Source organism: Vidua macroura, chromosome 20, assembly GCF_024509145.1.
Source record: "Vidua macroura isolate BioBank_ID:100142 chromosome 20, ASM2450914v1, whole genome shotgun sequence".
Taxonomy (NCBI): domain Eukaryota; kingdom Metazoa; phylum Chordata; class Aves; order Passeriformes; family Viduidae; genus Vidua; species Vidua macroura.
In genome coordinates this window covers 8,670,838-8,685,669 of record NC_071590.1, presented here as the reverse complement: position 1 = coordinate 8,685,669, position 14,832 = coordinate 8,670,838, and the positions used below count along the sequence as shown (strand labels likewise).

At 46.8% G+C, this 14,832-nt stretch overlaps 2 protein-coding genes across 4 annotated transcripts in view; one reads left to right on the top strand and one right to left on the bottom strand.

Moving 5' to 3' along the window:
• PTRH2 (peptidyl-tRNA hydrolase 2) overlaps positions 1–14,832 on the top strand; it is a 186,816-nt gene that overhangs the window by 167,941 nt on the left and 4,043 nt on the right. The gene's annotated exons all lie outside the window — the stretch shown is intronic.
• Positions 83–14,832, bottom strand: part of PPM1E (protein phosphatase, Mg2+/Mn2+ dependent 1E) — a 61,238-nt gene continuing 46,488 nt past the window's right edge. Inside the window, exons 2-8 of one of the 3 annotated variants that reach the window (XR_008440173.1) lie at positions 12,490–12,608; positions 7,986–8,185; positions 6,423–6,611; positions 5,790–5,933; positions 5,436–5,529; positions 3,468–5,166; positions 83–3,207 (exon numbers count right to left, since the gene is read on the bottom strand). Coding sequence is in view for 1 of the 3 variants with exons in the window: in XM_053995819.1 (XP_053851794.1) it covers positions 4,106–5,166; positions 5,436–5,529; positions 5,790–5,933; positions 6,423–6,611; positions 7,986–8,185; positions 12,490–12,608 (1,807 nt within the window). In the remaining 2 variants the exon portion in view is untranslated. Of the gene's footprint in view, positions 5,167–5,435; positions 5,530–5,789; positions 5,934–6,422; positions 6,612–7,985; positions 8,186–12,489; positions 12,609–14,832 lie in introns of all 3 variants that reach the window. The other 2 variants (XR_008440172.1, XM_053995819.1) reach the window with 2 other exon arrangements.

Below are 14,832 nucleotides of genomic sequence, written 5' to 3'. Positions count from 1 at the left end.
ATATCCCACAAAGGAAACCCCCTTTCACCACACTAGCTGCTCGCTGCCTTTGTTAGCTCTTCAATAACCAGACTAGCTGGAGTGTGGTTTAAATTACTGTTTTATTAAGATATTGGTAAAACTTCAACAGTTTTTCCTGTATAAACAGCTTTCATAAATAAAATATGGATGACTAATACATGGTTAGAACTAAACTCGCGGGTGAACTGTAGAACAAGATTGCAAATGGAGAAGTCCCAACACTGGTACATGATTTAGCTTGAATTTATTCATTTCATAAAGAACATGTTTCATGAACAAGGTACTACAGAAAGGTCAGCAGGAGCACCCAGGAGCTGAGACCGTGCCTGGCTGGCCACGAGCAGCAGCACTCAGGGTGAGCTCAGCCACCTCCCCCGTTCTCGTCCCGAGGTGTCTTCAGAGGGAAGGAGAGGAAAAACCGGACACGACAAGGGTTGTACGAGACCCTGACAGGTGGGGCTTGTTTGTCCTTAATGCTGGCAAGGGCTGTGCCCTGGCTGGGGTGCCAGGGCTGGAGAGGGGCACGGACATCGGGGTCCGAGGTCCTGTTAATGCTTCCTTATTATTGCACGTGATACGAGGGTAGAAAGTTTTGTTCCTGTTGCAAAGAGGATGTGAATTAAAGAAAGATTGCCCTAAATTACAGACATGAACAAAGCTGCAGTATCCCCTTGGATGGCTTTGTTTATGTGACTAAGTGCCGAGTGAAGAAATTGTGCTAAAACAGCCCCTAATTTAGACCAATCTTTCTCATTTTGCTTTATTCCCGCAGAATCTTGGGGTCGGGAGAATTTGGTGAGGAGAGAGTGGACCTGAACTACAGCAGCCATGTCTGTGCACACAACTCCTTGTGCCTCATCTGCCCATGGGACAACTGACACACAGTGCTCCAAAAACAGGCGGAGTTTCGAGGATGATGCACCACCAGAAACGTGGCGTAAGGTAAAGTCTGCTTGGACATTGTCCTCCAGCGCCGCGGCGCCGCCGCACTCAACAGCTCAGCTACGGAACGGTTCTCACTCGCAAGGACAATGGATGGCACTTCTGGGTAAAGAAAAGTTCCACACGTGCGTTTCCACCCACCTCTAGTGCAAATGGAATGGGTGAAGAGCTCCCTGCCCTGGTGCTATTCTGCTCTCTGCACCGCACACATTCCTCAGGGTTGGAAAAGCACCGCGGCCCCTCGCGGCGCGGGAGCCCCGCGGCGCTCACAGTGAAGAGCTTACGAGCGAGTTTTGAGCAGCTCCAGGCAAACCAGCCCCGAGCCCCTTCCTCAAAACCACCACGACTGAAACAGAACAAAACTAAAGTCATGTTTGTCACTGCTACCTCCTGGTTCTGCAACCACGGTCACCACGTCGACCGAGAGGGATGCGGGGTTGTGTGAACGCGGAAAAGGGATACTTCAGCTCTTTATTGGAAAGATTCGTTGTACAAACTTTCACCACCACTAAGATACACGATAAAAATACAAAACACAGGTCACAGACTAAATCTCAGTATCAACAGTTAATAAATACAAGGAGATACTTCTCTATTAGCCTAATATTTTACACTGTCACCAGATAGACGATCAAGGTACGAGATACAGAACACTTAGATACCGTTAGAGAGGGATTATTGCTTACGTCAGCAAGCAGCAGATAAGGGCACAGGAGTTTGAACTGAAGGAACTACTTCCTATCACCAGTGGCATTAAGAGAAAACACTGCATTTCACAAGCACTGCTTTTTGTCTAGTGTGTAGAATCAAGAGCAGCATAATCAGACCAATAACCACTACTTTTAATATTATAGAACTTTAAAGGACTTACCTTACAAATGGTTCCTATCTACTCTATAAATATGCAGTTAGTGAAGAAATGAACACTTGCTCTATCTATACAATGGTTTTACCTGACCACACTGCAACTACGATGGTGGTTTTTTTTTTTTTTTCTCCTAGCAAGATAAATGGGATGAGTCGCAGAATTACCATTTATGAATCCACACCTAAAAAAGCTAGATCCTTCCCAAAACAGCACACACGCAGTCCAGTGCTCTTCAACTGCTCCTGCAGACTGGGAAGAAGTTTTATCATCCATGATGGGTTTGCATTCTAATTTACTCACGTCAAGAATTGCACTTACACCACCTTTCTCTCCAGAACATGACAGTCAGCTAAAGATGGACTTTCAGTGAGTCATTATTACTGTGAATAATTTAAAACAAAGGCACCGCAGAGATGCCCCAGAGTTGCATATTTTACCATTTCATGGTTTCTCAAATTTCCTCGGTAAATCGGACTTGGAACAGAAGCTGCAGCTAAAGAGAACGTTGACAACAGCTAAGGCAGAATAAGATGGCAGATAAGAGCCAATGATCCCGTAAGATTAAAACAAAGTCTGAAAAAGATCAAAGGAATCTAAAGCCACACTCCAACTCCTGGTTGCTCACAAAGCCTTTTGCTGTTCATCAGATTGCTTTTAAAATAGTGCATCAAAGAGAGAAGCAGCGGAAATTGGCAGAATTCAAGCCTCGCCATCTTGTCATGTTGAATAATTTTCTTGACTACTTAATATTAAAATACTTAGCAAATTCTAGCTAAACACTAATACTGCTATTGTTACTGCTAAAATGATATTGTTCACTAAGTGCCTATGAAGACTTACTTTGTTCATACTCATCCCAGTGCATCGCTGGAACAAAGGGTAGGAACGGGATCTGGACTTAGTGGAGCTGATGGGAATCGGCCGCTTATTTACGTCCCAATTAGCGGCTCCCCTAAGGGTGTGACCTCACCTCGGGAGCGGGGAGGGGCTGGTGGCCGCTGCTTATGCAAAGAAGGGCAGCTGAGCTCCTCCCTGGCCCTCCTGGAGCCGGGGGAGCCGGAGCAGAGCCCTGCCCGGGCACTGAGTTCCTCCCTCTCCGCGGAAGCCCCAGCGCAGCCCCTGCTCTGCTGCATCCTCGGTATTTCCATCCCCTTTGGATTGCTCGGGCATCCATCCCTACACACCCTGAACACACCCCGTGGCAGCCGTGGTGCTGCATCCTTCCTGCTGCCACTGGCTGTGAAACGCTGCCTTTGCCACCCGGGAATCCTCACCAGAACCACACAGCTCATCCAACAGCTCCTGATCTCCGCTGGGGCGGGTGCAGGGACAGAGGGTGGGACTGGACACCTCCACGGGTTGGGTTCTTTTAAGACCTGAGATGAAGTTAAGGTGGGAAGAGGTTGGCTCAAAGCATTAAGCACAGTCATGTTCAACTCATTGAGAACAATTTCCTAAACTGAGAAATGAGAAAAATGCCACTAAAAGCACCAGAAAGATACGAAATTCCCTACACTGCGCCTCCAGCCATAGGAAATAATAATTTTTTTTAAACTGCAAGAAAAGTTTTCTTCATACTCTGCATTTTATATTACATGGAAAAAAAAAAAAAAAAAGGTAAATTATGAGTCTGTACCTCGATGGGAGTCTGAGACCAGAGCAGCAGGAGCTTAGTGTGTCCATTCCTAAGGTACCTGGTAAACCCTGTATGGCTTTTAGTCGTCTACCTGCAAAAGTGGATGTAATTTTCTAATTCATCTTAACGCTCACCTGGAATAAACAGAAAGCAGAACACGAAAAGAAAAACAAAAACCCAAAAAAAACCCCACACCTCGACTCTATGGGAACTTCCCCCCGCTCTAAAAAAATTTGGCAGTTCTAACCCAGATCATTCTTTGAGTATTGCTCCACAGACATTTCTCAGGCAGGTGCAACCTTCTGCGTGTTTAAGGACCGTGCCCTGGCGTTGTCTGTCCACGTGCAGCGGCTGCTGGGCTCTCCCTGCTGGATGTGGCTGGACACTCGTGTGTGCGGGTGGTCGGGCGGCTGCGGCATTGCTGGGGGTGGCACCACCACCAAACTTTGTTAGAGATCCAAACAACTACATTGGTTAATTCCTAGTTCTATTTACACAGGGGTTGAGCTTGGCAGGGGACTGGAGTACAGTTCGGAAATGCCCACCTCTTTTTGTTTTTTTTTTCGCTTTCTGATGATGCCAGTTTTATTTTGGGAATGTCTACTTTGGGAGTCTGACAGGGAAACACGAGGGGGTGGTTACATTTTACAGCATTGATGAAGGTGTGGGTCTGGTATACAATGACTTTGTCTTCGCATCAAACACTCGCTGTAAGAGCCGTGGCTGGGCAGCCTCCGCCACGGGGAGGGTCGGGCCAACGCCCTCCTGCTCCTGCGGCCCCGGGCAGGGAAGGGCAGGCCGGATCCTTCTCCCTGGGAAGGCTCCTGAGCCCAGAGCGGCGCGTGAAACTTTGGTTTGAGCCTGGCTCCTCGCCGCCTCTTCCCGCTGCAGAGCCGGAAATGAGGGAACGCAGCTCGTTTTCCCAAGGATTTGAACAGTTCATCCTCCAGCCCGAAGAAGACGGGGGATAAACCCCTGACCCTGTAGATGCCCTGCCCTGCAGCACCCGAGCTCAGAGGGGCGTCCTCCCTGCGCTCGCTCCGTCCGCAGCCCGAGGACGCGCTGAGCTCCGGGGACTCGCTCTTCACCGGGGAGCTGCTGATCGAACCCGCACTCTTTGGTATGCCAGGACTAAACACTGGGACTGGTGGCAGACATTTGGCACTCTGAGGTGTACTAGTTTCTGGTTTTGTCAGGTCTAAATAGCCTTGATCATCCAAGGGGTTAACGCTGGACCCTATGCTTAAGCTAGTTCTGTCGGTGAAGGAGTCCACTCGTCCTTCATAGCCTAAATCTGCGGGTGCTGAGCACTGGTGCTGGGGCCACGGCCGTTTGCAGTCTCCATGGTTCTCCTTGTCTTCCCCGTTGTCTTCTTGCCCACCTTGGAAAGAGTTCTCTGTCCAGTCCGACTCCTCGCTGACCGCGACCGCCGCGTTCATGTCCCTGAGAAACACCACAATGACGGTGATGTTGTCGCTGGAGCCGGCATCCCGAGCAGATGCCACCAATTTATGTGCTACCATGCTGCTGTCACCATTATTCTCCTTCAGATGGTCAGCCACCACTTTGACTGCCTCATCGGGGTTGACTGTGTCGTAGAAGCCATCACAGGCCAGAATGAGGTAGTCTTCAGAGCCATCCAGCACCGTGGAGGCAGAGTCTGCGTCCCCACAGATGTATGGCTTGTGCTCAGCATCCCCTGTGGAAGAACAGCAGAGAAACACAACTGTGGGTTTGCAGCCACAGCTTCCAGCAGCCCTTTATTAACTCAGTGTGGAGCCAGTGACTCTTACCCCAAGTTAAAGCAATTATTTGGAAATTATTCCCTCAGACTGTAGGGGGGAAAATAGAGGTTATTGCTCATAGGTCTATCTTCAGCTGTACATCAAATTTTGATGACTAGAAAATTAAAATGTTATAGTTAAAAAGCAAAGCAAGCCTCAAAAAGGAATGAAGGCTCTCTCTTACCAATAGCTCTGGAGACAGAGAGGCTCCCGTTCACCCTCCAGGCTCCAAACCAGACCACGCAGCCGCCCAGGGCCTCGATTCGCTTCTTCTCATCCTGAACAGCAACACAAGAGAGAGCAACACAAGAGAAAGAGCAGTCAGAGCTGCATCACACACTCAACACTCCCATCAATAGCTGGATTTTCACAAACACGGCAGGCCCCGTGAGACAAAGGATTTGCACACAGATCCCAGCAAACCAGGATAAGTGGAACATGCTCTGCTGCTCAAAGAGATCCTGGCATGGCAGCGCTCCCCTAAAGCTGGTACCTGTGCTGGTCACTGCCCAGGGCTGTTTAGACAGGCCCTTCTCACCTCTCGATCTGGTTTGTGGGGTTTCATCAGTTCCACAGCTTGGCCTTTCCTCACAAGCATGACCTGGGAGTCCCCCAGCCAAGCCACATGCAGCATATTCCCTCGGATGAAAGTCACCACCCCGGTGGTTCCACAGCGCAGACTCTGGAAAAAAATACATTTCCATTTCAAAGCATTTTCTTACTTAACTCAGGGACAGAACACATTGAAACTGCAGCACAGAGCCTGTTCCCAGGGAGGAACAAGCAGTGCTTTCCCTACAGCTACGACTGCTCACCAACAGCCCCTCGGAGCCACCCTGGCTGAACACAAATGTGCCCCATGACATCCCTGGCATGGGACCTGCCTGCCAGGAGCTGGGCACTGCTGGGGCTGCTCCTGCTACTGACAGGCACACCTGTGTGTTGGTGACCCTGAGGGCTGAGCCTGGTAGGCAGGTGAGTGTGGGAATGGCAGCAGCATCCTTCAGAGCAGCTGGAAGCTGTGAGAAGCAGGAGTGACATTTTTATGGGATGTGAAGCTATGGACAGAAAGCCACCAGTGGGGCATGAAGAGCTCTGTGCTGATTCTACTGTGCCTGGAGCCCCCCTGGGAAAAGGCAGGATTTCCAGGTTAATGCCTTCAGTCCCTCACCTCCCTGGCTGCTTTCTGCACGAAGCGCTCGTCGGTGACGCGGAAGGCTCGGCACAGAGCCTCGGCTGGGTCGTGCTGGAACATCTCCTGGTGGACCATGTTCACGTGCAGGTGGATGGAGGCATAGATGGCAGCATCCACTCCTCCATGGCCATCAAACACTGCAAAATAAGCTTGTTCTTCTTGGTCCTGCCAGTGGAAACACAGGGAGGGAAAAACTCAGGTGAAAGCAGCACAAACAGCTCACTGGATTGTCTTAAGGCTGTGAACTTGGGATTTGTGCTGTCCTCATTAAACTGCAATTAGAGACAGAGTCTCCACTGGAAAAGCAAACTACCCTGACCACCTGCACTTGCATCAATGGAAATTTTCCACCTTGCTGTTGAATTCTACCTGCAAAGTGCAAGAGATGCCCTGCCAGAATCCCCTGTGTAGTGCTCTCAGTGTTCCTTAGGTCCCATTTGCTACAGCTCAGTCACACAACTCAAATAGGAAGTGCCATTCTCATCAAATTGTGCAGGAGATTTTGTGACTGCAAAAACCACAGAGAGAGAAGAACATCCAATACAGTTTGCACGAAGTCTACATCATGATTGGAATCCACCAGGGATAAAATGCCAGTACAGTTAAAATGTACAGCCAGCCAGCCTCTGCTTTCACTCTTCTTTTTTTCCTTAAATCTAAACCACATCATCTTAGATGTTTTTAAAAAACTGCATGTGCTCTCTCATCAGAAAATTGTGATTACATTCACAAATCAAATACAGCAAAATCACTCATCTTCAAGGCAGTTTTCTCAGCTTCCCCTCCTCTGTTCAGAGAAACAACGTGGTACCAGGAGACAGCAACTCCAGTGCCTATTCACACACACACCACCAACCCACTGACAGAGCCAATTCAACCTTGACAGCCAGCTCAGTGACTGGAATATTTGCACATTGTAATTTTTAGGTAATGGGCTCCAACACAAATTGGAATAAGAAAGCTGACAATTGACAGGCAAAGGAAACATCTGCCTCTGTTTGCATTAATATATTTTAAAGGTAAGAATGTGGATGGGGCAGAAGATGATTATTAAAGTGACAGGGTGTAATAAAGAAGCAATTATGCATCAATTTGATCCTTAAGGTAAAATTCTTGCCATTTTATTTTACTTTCCATTCCTCAGTGTCCAGTTTTGTATCTCAAGGGAGAACAAAAATGAGTGTCTGACCAATGGCCATATCAAGAAATTAATGCAAGGGAAAACAGGCTCCAATTTCACCAAATTACTCACATTTCTAGAATTGTGTGTGAGCTGCACCCCATAGTCCTGTAAGTTTTGGGTTTGTTTTGGGTTTTTTAAACTTAATTTCCTTATTTTTGCTTGTGGCTTCTTCCTCCCAAGAGGAAGGGTCGAAAAGCAGAGCAGACCCACCCCCAGCTGCCAAGTGGCTTCAGAGATGAACTGTGCGGCGACCAACCCTCCTCAGGTCCATCACCTTTCACTCCCTCAGTGGAAAACCTCCTGCTTTCCCAGGATGGAAACCACAGATGACAGAATCCCCCGTGCTCTGTGCTCACCTCGAGGTTGAAGAGCATGTTGAAGTCAGGGATGCAGACGTGCTTGTCCTCCATCTTCCTGCGCATGTTCTTGATGGCGTGGATGGAGGTCTCGTAGTAGCGGTGGGGCTTGGGCTGCAGGGGGAAATCTTTCACCCAGCTGCTGCAGATCTCGTGCAGTTTGCTGTAAACTAAACGGGCCAACTTCACCGTCTCGATCTCTGAGGAAGGCACAAACCACAAATGAAAGCCTTGAGAGTGTTATTAAGGCAGAGTTTTCTCCCTTGCATACATTATAAAGATGAAACAAAACCATTTTAGCCAAGCAGTTGATGTCAGCAGGGAAATTCTGGGCTCTGATGCATGAAAAGAAGAAGCCAAACTTACCATAATCAGCATTCATCAGTAAGCAGCTCATTGTTTGTTTGTCTTTTTAACTTAAACGTTTCCCTGTGCCTTTGGGGAACTCATTTGCAGCAGCAGAGAAAATGAAAGGCACAAAAAGTGTTGGATCCCTGGCATGGCCCTGCCCAGAGTGGTGCAGCTCTGACAGGGACTTTGTCATGGCACAGGGTGTCACCTACAAATCCCACCCTCCATGACAATGACACACTGGGCTTGGACCAAATTCTTTTTTCTAAACACCATTTCATTGCAGAGCTGAGTCAAGACAGTGGAAACAATCTGCAGAAATTAGTAATTTTAAGATGTTTTGTGCACTTTCAGCAGTGCACAGGTGCCTTCTTAGCTATTTCCAGATTTCCTGTTATTTCCATATTCCTGACAATGGTGTGTCAGAGAAATCTGTGTGAGCAAATAAAAAAACCATAAAGGCCTCAAATTTAAGAAAACGCTGAACTGGCACTCGTGAGAAATTGTCATTTTAAAATGTGAAAACTCAGGCACTTGACATTTGTTCTGAAATTCAGGAGGGGAAAACAGGAAGTCAGCATCAGAGCTGAACACATCCACATCTCTTTGTTCATGATGGCTCACCAAAGCCATCTTCAAAGCTAAACAGCAGCAATCCAGGAGTGCCAATCACTCCTGGAGGAGGAGGGGCTCACATGCAGAGAGGAGAGGAGAGAGTTGCAGCCTCTCTTGGTTCACAGCAATTCTGTGAAGAGCCTAAAAGCAGCATTTACAAATTTCTGTCATTTACAAATTTCTAGGTCTCCAGTGACCAGGGGGCCAAAACCCTTAGGAACAAGATACTGTCCCAGCTCTGTTGATTATGAGTTGGTTCAATCAAGAGGCATTAAGCTGAAAATACATTGGATAAATAACCAAAAGGAACCTTGGCTCCTTGATCCCACAGCTTTAAAGCCAAGGAGTGGAAATCAAACAGCTGGGTCATCCCACCACTGCCACAGTGTGAGTGTGGGGGCTCCTCACCCCACCTGTACTGCTCTCGCTGGGGCCACCAGAAATCTCTTTGGTAATGTATTTAAAGAGGGAACATGTCCAGCCTGAGGTGCCCAAGTTCTATTTTCCAGAGGAAAGCCCACAGATTTTGCTCTCCCACTCCTCCCCACTGGGCAGGGGTGAAGGGAAGTGGGCACATGGCAGAGTCACCTGTGGCACCTCTGTGGGAGGGTGGCAGTGAACCCAGTGGCCCTGCTGAGATCCTCAGCACTCTTCCCAGGGGACTGTGCGTGGTGTCAGCATCATCAGTAACTGCTCGTGAGGTTAAAACAGGAGAATAATAAAATGCCACAATAAAAACCACCCCCTCACAGCTGGAAATTACTCATCAATTGTTAATGTTGCCACGCTGAGCCAGAGCTGACTCAGCTGTCACTGCGGTTGTGTCACGGAGAATTTAATTTCCCTCCTGCTGCTCCCAAATCCCCAAGGTTGGAGGTAATGCTGAGCTGCACCACAGTGAGTGGGAAATCCAGCTCAGGCATTGTTGTTCCCAAAGATGACAAGGCAGAACGAGGGTAGAAAGGATACCAGGAATCAGATCCTGCTTTTTAGTGCCATGTTTTGTGAGCTGTGTTGAAAACATGGACGGCGTGACAACAGGGGTCAGAACCAAGACCAGAATTTCCCTTAATCTAGAAGCTCTAGATCTCTTTGGTGATCTCTAGGATCCATCTCCTAGAACCTGGAACAACTGGGTAATGGGACATTATGATTTGCTTTGTGACATCTCCTGGAAATTTGATACCACCACCAGGTCACATGGTGCTGCTAGCCAGACTCTTAAGTGGCTCCTTAACAATGCCAAACTTCCACGTGATTCTCTTCCTCCACAAACAAACCCCAAGCCTAAATGTCCTTAACCTGACCTTTCAAAAAAGAAATCCAACATCATTCAGGTCTCATGGAAAATCTCTTGCTCCTCCCCAGTGCAGCTGGAAGAGTTGTGGCCTGTGACTCAGATATCCAAAAACACATGGTCACCCCAAATACAACAGACTCCTAATCTTGCAATTCTACATTTGTGGACTCCAACCAGTTTTTCTTCTTTTAAGATTTGCATTCTTCTCTCATGGAGTTTCTCATTTCTTTCCACACCAAAAACTGCTTTCACCACTCCTAAGTACAGGACATGATTTGTCACGTTGCAATTCTCAGAGTGAAATGTGCCACTAAGGAAATTTGAAATGGTTTTTTTTTATCTTTCAGCAAATTCAAACTTGAGGCAAATCAGGTAAATGTCTCCTTGTATTACAGAGAGTAAAAATCTTTCTGAGTTCATAAAAAACCCGACATAGAACTGGATATTAAAGCCAGGCAGCAAAATTCAGCTTGGTTTCACATTCTGCAGCAGCTCAAACAGCATCAGGGCACAGTGAACTCTGAGCATCAAACTTCAAGATGTAGAAATCCCATTTTCACCACCTGCCACAATTTCCTTTGCTGTCTTCCAAAGCATTGAAGTCTCCCTGTATGGCACCTGTGAGGGCAGATCTCCTCTCAGTGCCCAGCCCAGGCTTCTCAAGGGACTCCCCTGGAAGGGGCTCCAGGATGGAGCTGCTGCTGCCTCCAGTTTTGTCTGGGTTTACAAGATCAAACCTTGCCCTTGTGGCTGATGAAGCACTGATGGAGCATGGGGTGCCCAGAGCAGCTGTGGTCCCTGGAAGTGCCCAAGGCCAGGCTGGATGGACCTTGGAGCAACCTGGAATGGTGGAATGTGTTCCTGCCCATGGCAGAGGGTGGGACTTGATCTTTAATGTCCCAAACCATTCTGTGATTCTGTCATTCTATGACACTTGAGCTGATGTCTTGTTTTGCAAAATCATCACTTAGATTATTTGAAATTGCAGGGTTTGTATGAAGCTGTTGCTTTACTACAGGCCAGAGGATGTTTCCTCTCTTTCTCTCCCCCTAAACCCTCACAATTTAACACTCACTCTGCATCAGCAAAGGGATATTTTATTTCCAAGTACCCTCATTATGACAATTCACCTCAACAAACTGCATCTGGAGCCCTATTCTTAGTGCCTGCTCCAGTCTGTTCCCATCTCAATCTATGTTTGCATCTGTGTCTTACAGCCTTAGATATATTTAAATGTCAATTTCTGTAGGTGTGAGGGTTTTGTGGTGGCTTTTTTTCCTTTCTTTTTTCCTTTTTTGTTGAATTCTGTAGGTATTCTGTGTGGAGGCTTAGTCAACATTTCCTTGGAGACTGTCAAATATTTATGCAAGTTTCAGAGATCTCAATTTGAAATTAATGAAGGCTGCTCAGCCAGAACAATGACAAATCTATTCCATTTACCTGCTCAGCAGGAGGAGGCAGCAATACCTACAGAAAGGGAACCCAGAGCATGTTTTTCTGTTCCTCAGGTTTCCAAGGGCCTCTGGGGAATACAGCAAAATCTTCCTTTTTGAAGAGCCAGATTTATAAATCCTCCTTATCCCCAGAATAATTTATAGCACTTTTTAAAAATCAAAATAGGAGGGAATGGACAAAGTGGTTTGGGGACTGTATTTTCAAGATCAAATGACAGAATCCCTGTTAATACATGTGAGAAACATTGGTCTTTGTTGTAATGAACAACCCAGCCAATTTTCAAGGTTATTTAGGCCAGCACACTCCTGAAATGAGTTAGGGTGCATGACCTTGAGCTGGAGGCTGCAAAAATCTAGTCAGGCAACACAGATAAATGAGGAAAAGGAATTTTCTTCCTTTTAATCACAAAACCTCTTTATACTACCTTTTGCTAAAACCATAAAAAAACCTTACAAGCCATAGTAAAAACCACACTGACTGAAATAATTCAGAATTAAATTATCTCTTCCCACATATATTTGACTTTGCTCCAAGGATGAGGGAGGACAATTGGCACTTGCCAGCAGAACCACATTGTATAAAGTGCTGAGAGAGAGATTCAGGGCCATCAGACACAGCCACGAAAATACACCTAGAGTGATCCCAAAGGTGAGAAAGCTTTGACTGAGAAATTAGACGTGCAGCTCTATCAGGAGTGGTGGTGAGCTCCCTTTTTCCATCCACATGGGATGTTCCTGTCCCAGGATTCCAGCCCAGGTGGGGTGGAATTTAGGTGGCACTTACGGATGATGCCGTCGGCGTTGTCCACGTGCTTGGGCAGGAAATGCGCCGAGAGGTCGCTCTGCAGGACTTCATCTGAAGTTGCTCTGGCTAAAGCAGAGGCCAGGAATGAAGGGCAGTTACTGGAAAGGAAAAAGAGAAACCACAAAAAAAATGTTTTAGTGTGATTCAGCAAGGTAACATGAGTGTATTTTTCACCAAGGTTCTTCTTTGCCTGAGCCCTGCAGCAAGACCACAGATTCAGTGATGGGTTTTAGTTGCTCTCTTTCACTCCTCTGTTCCCTGTTCCTTAAGTTTTAATGTTTCAGTTCATAACCTCTATTTAAATTCTTTTCAAATCTAGACTTGAACCCTCCAGAGTCTGTCACACAACTGTACATTTTTTACATATGTATGGTACAATTTTAAGTCAAGTTAAGTCCAGTTTCTCCTAAGATTTGGAGTCAGGGTTCCAGAATTCCTCAGATTTCAGAGTGTCCAAAGGCTCTCTAAGGGGGACTGGAAGTTAAGGTTAAGGTTAACAGGGAGCTGATGTGCACAAGGTAAAAAAGCTCCCTCAAGAATGATTTCTACCCAGAGTGAAGTGGCTTTAACTCACTGTAGTTTAATTAAACCTGGTATCCCCCAAGGTTAATTAATCTATAGCAAGCCAAGGCCACTTTAATGTACATTCTCTCATTCAAGAGGGATTTAATACCTCTTAATTTATATATGGCTTTGCATTTCCCATTGCTCAGCCTCAACTTCTCCAGGTGTCTCCTGCTGACACAGCCTGAAACTTCCAATTTCCACAGATTTTATTGAGGTAAATGGTGTCTTTCCCAAGACATTCCACTGTCACAGGGCCACAGAGAGACACAGAGCCAATTTCAGCCCAGGAACCATCCATCAACCACAGAATTCCAAAGTCAGAAATCCAGGGAACAGGCAATGAACACCAACACTTCCTTAACCTATTTCTTCTGTTCAACATATCTAGAAATGATTAAAGGATAAGATTAACAATAAATAGCTTTGTCTAACACTATTACAAGCTCTGGAAGTCACACAGGGAGCCACTCACACTTCGTTAGGGCCCCATCCACCCGAGGATTCCCCTGGAATTCCCAGGTGGGCATTCCGCTGCTGCTGGGGGAAATCAGCTGCCCCAGGGCCGGCCCTTCCCAGCCCAGCTCAGGGCTCTGATCCCTTCACAGCCGGAGCCATCAGCGGAGGAAAACACCCGCACCTCCCTTGCTTCTGGCACGTGGAGGAGCTGATTTCCTGTCTTGTCTTTCCTGTCGTTATTTGGCTCACAAAGAGCAGGTTTTTAGTGCAGTGATGCTGGGTCTGCTCGTGTTCCATGAGATTCCCCAAAAAAGGGAGAGATTGCAATGCCCGGGATAGAAGGATTATCCCAGCAGTTACCAGCAGGGCACCCGCAGGAATCTGAGCTTGTTTTCAGTCCAAGGCCTCCCCTGAGCAGCTCAGTGCTGAAAAACCAAACTTGTTTTGTGTCACTTACAAAGAACCCCTCAGGAACATCCACTGATGGGCCAGGAGTTCTTAACCTGGTTAAGAACTGGGGCAACAGCAGTGGCTAAAATAAACTCAGGACCTAAACAGCTGAGAAAAATGTCCCAGAGAGGAGGAATTCCTGCTCTGCCTCGCCCTGGGAGGGGAGACAGCAATGTCTGTGGATACCCAGAGCCATGAACACTTGTATCTGAAATTTTAGATATTGTTTTAACTGCAGTGACCAATGGCACAAGTGAAAGGTGCATTTGCAGGAGGTGTAGCAGATCAGAGTATTTTCCCCCCCAGCTCCAAGTGCTGTTCACGTGTTCCATTTCCACACAGCAGCTCTATATCCAGCCAAAAAGTGCATTTCCATTACAATGCTAAACCTACACAAAAAGCTGCTAAAGATGTTATTAGATAAATTAAAGGATTTTGAGTACATCCTTCCTGATTCTCTGGCAGTGTAGGTGTGTTTAGAACACCCACAGTTGCATTGCAGCAATCCTGGAATAACTCTGGGAAGGTATTAAGTCAAGCCTAAAAGTGCTCTGCTTCCATGAATTAAATTTGAGAAAACCAGTCTGAGGTGGGTTTAATTCATCCCACATATTATTATGTTACCAGCTTAACACACAACTCCTCTCCATCCTGATAGCATTAAAGTGGGGAGGACTTTCTAAACACCTTCCCTGAGCTGTTCCTCTGTGCTCTAAATCTAATACAAACTCTCCTACTGAAGGAAAAAAAAAAAAAAAGAGATGGCAAATTTGAAATTCTTATTGCAAGGGAGTTCACCACTGGGGTTTGAGCAACTGATCAATTCCAAGGGGAAAGGTAGAGAAAAGA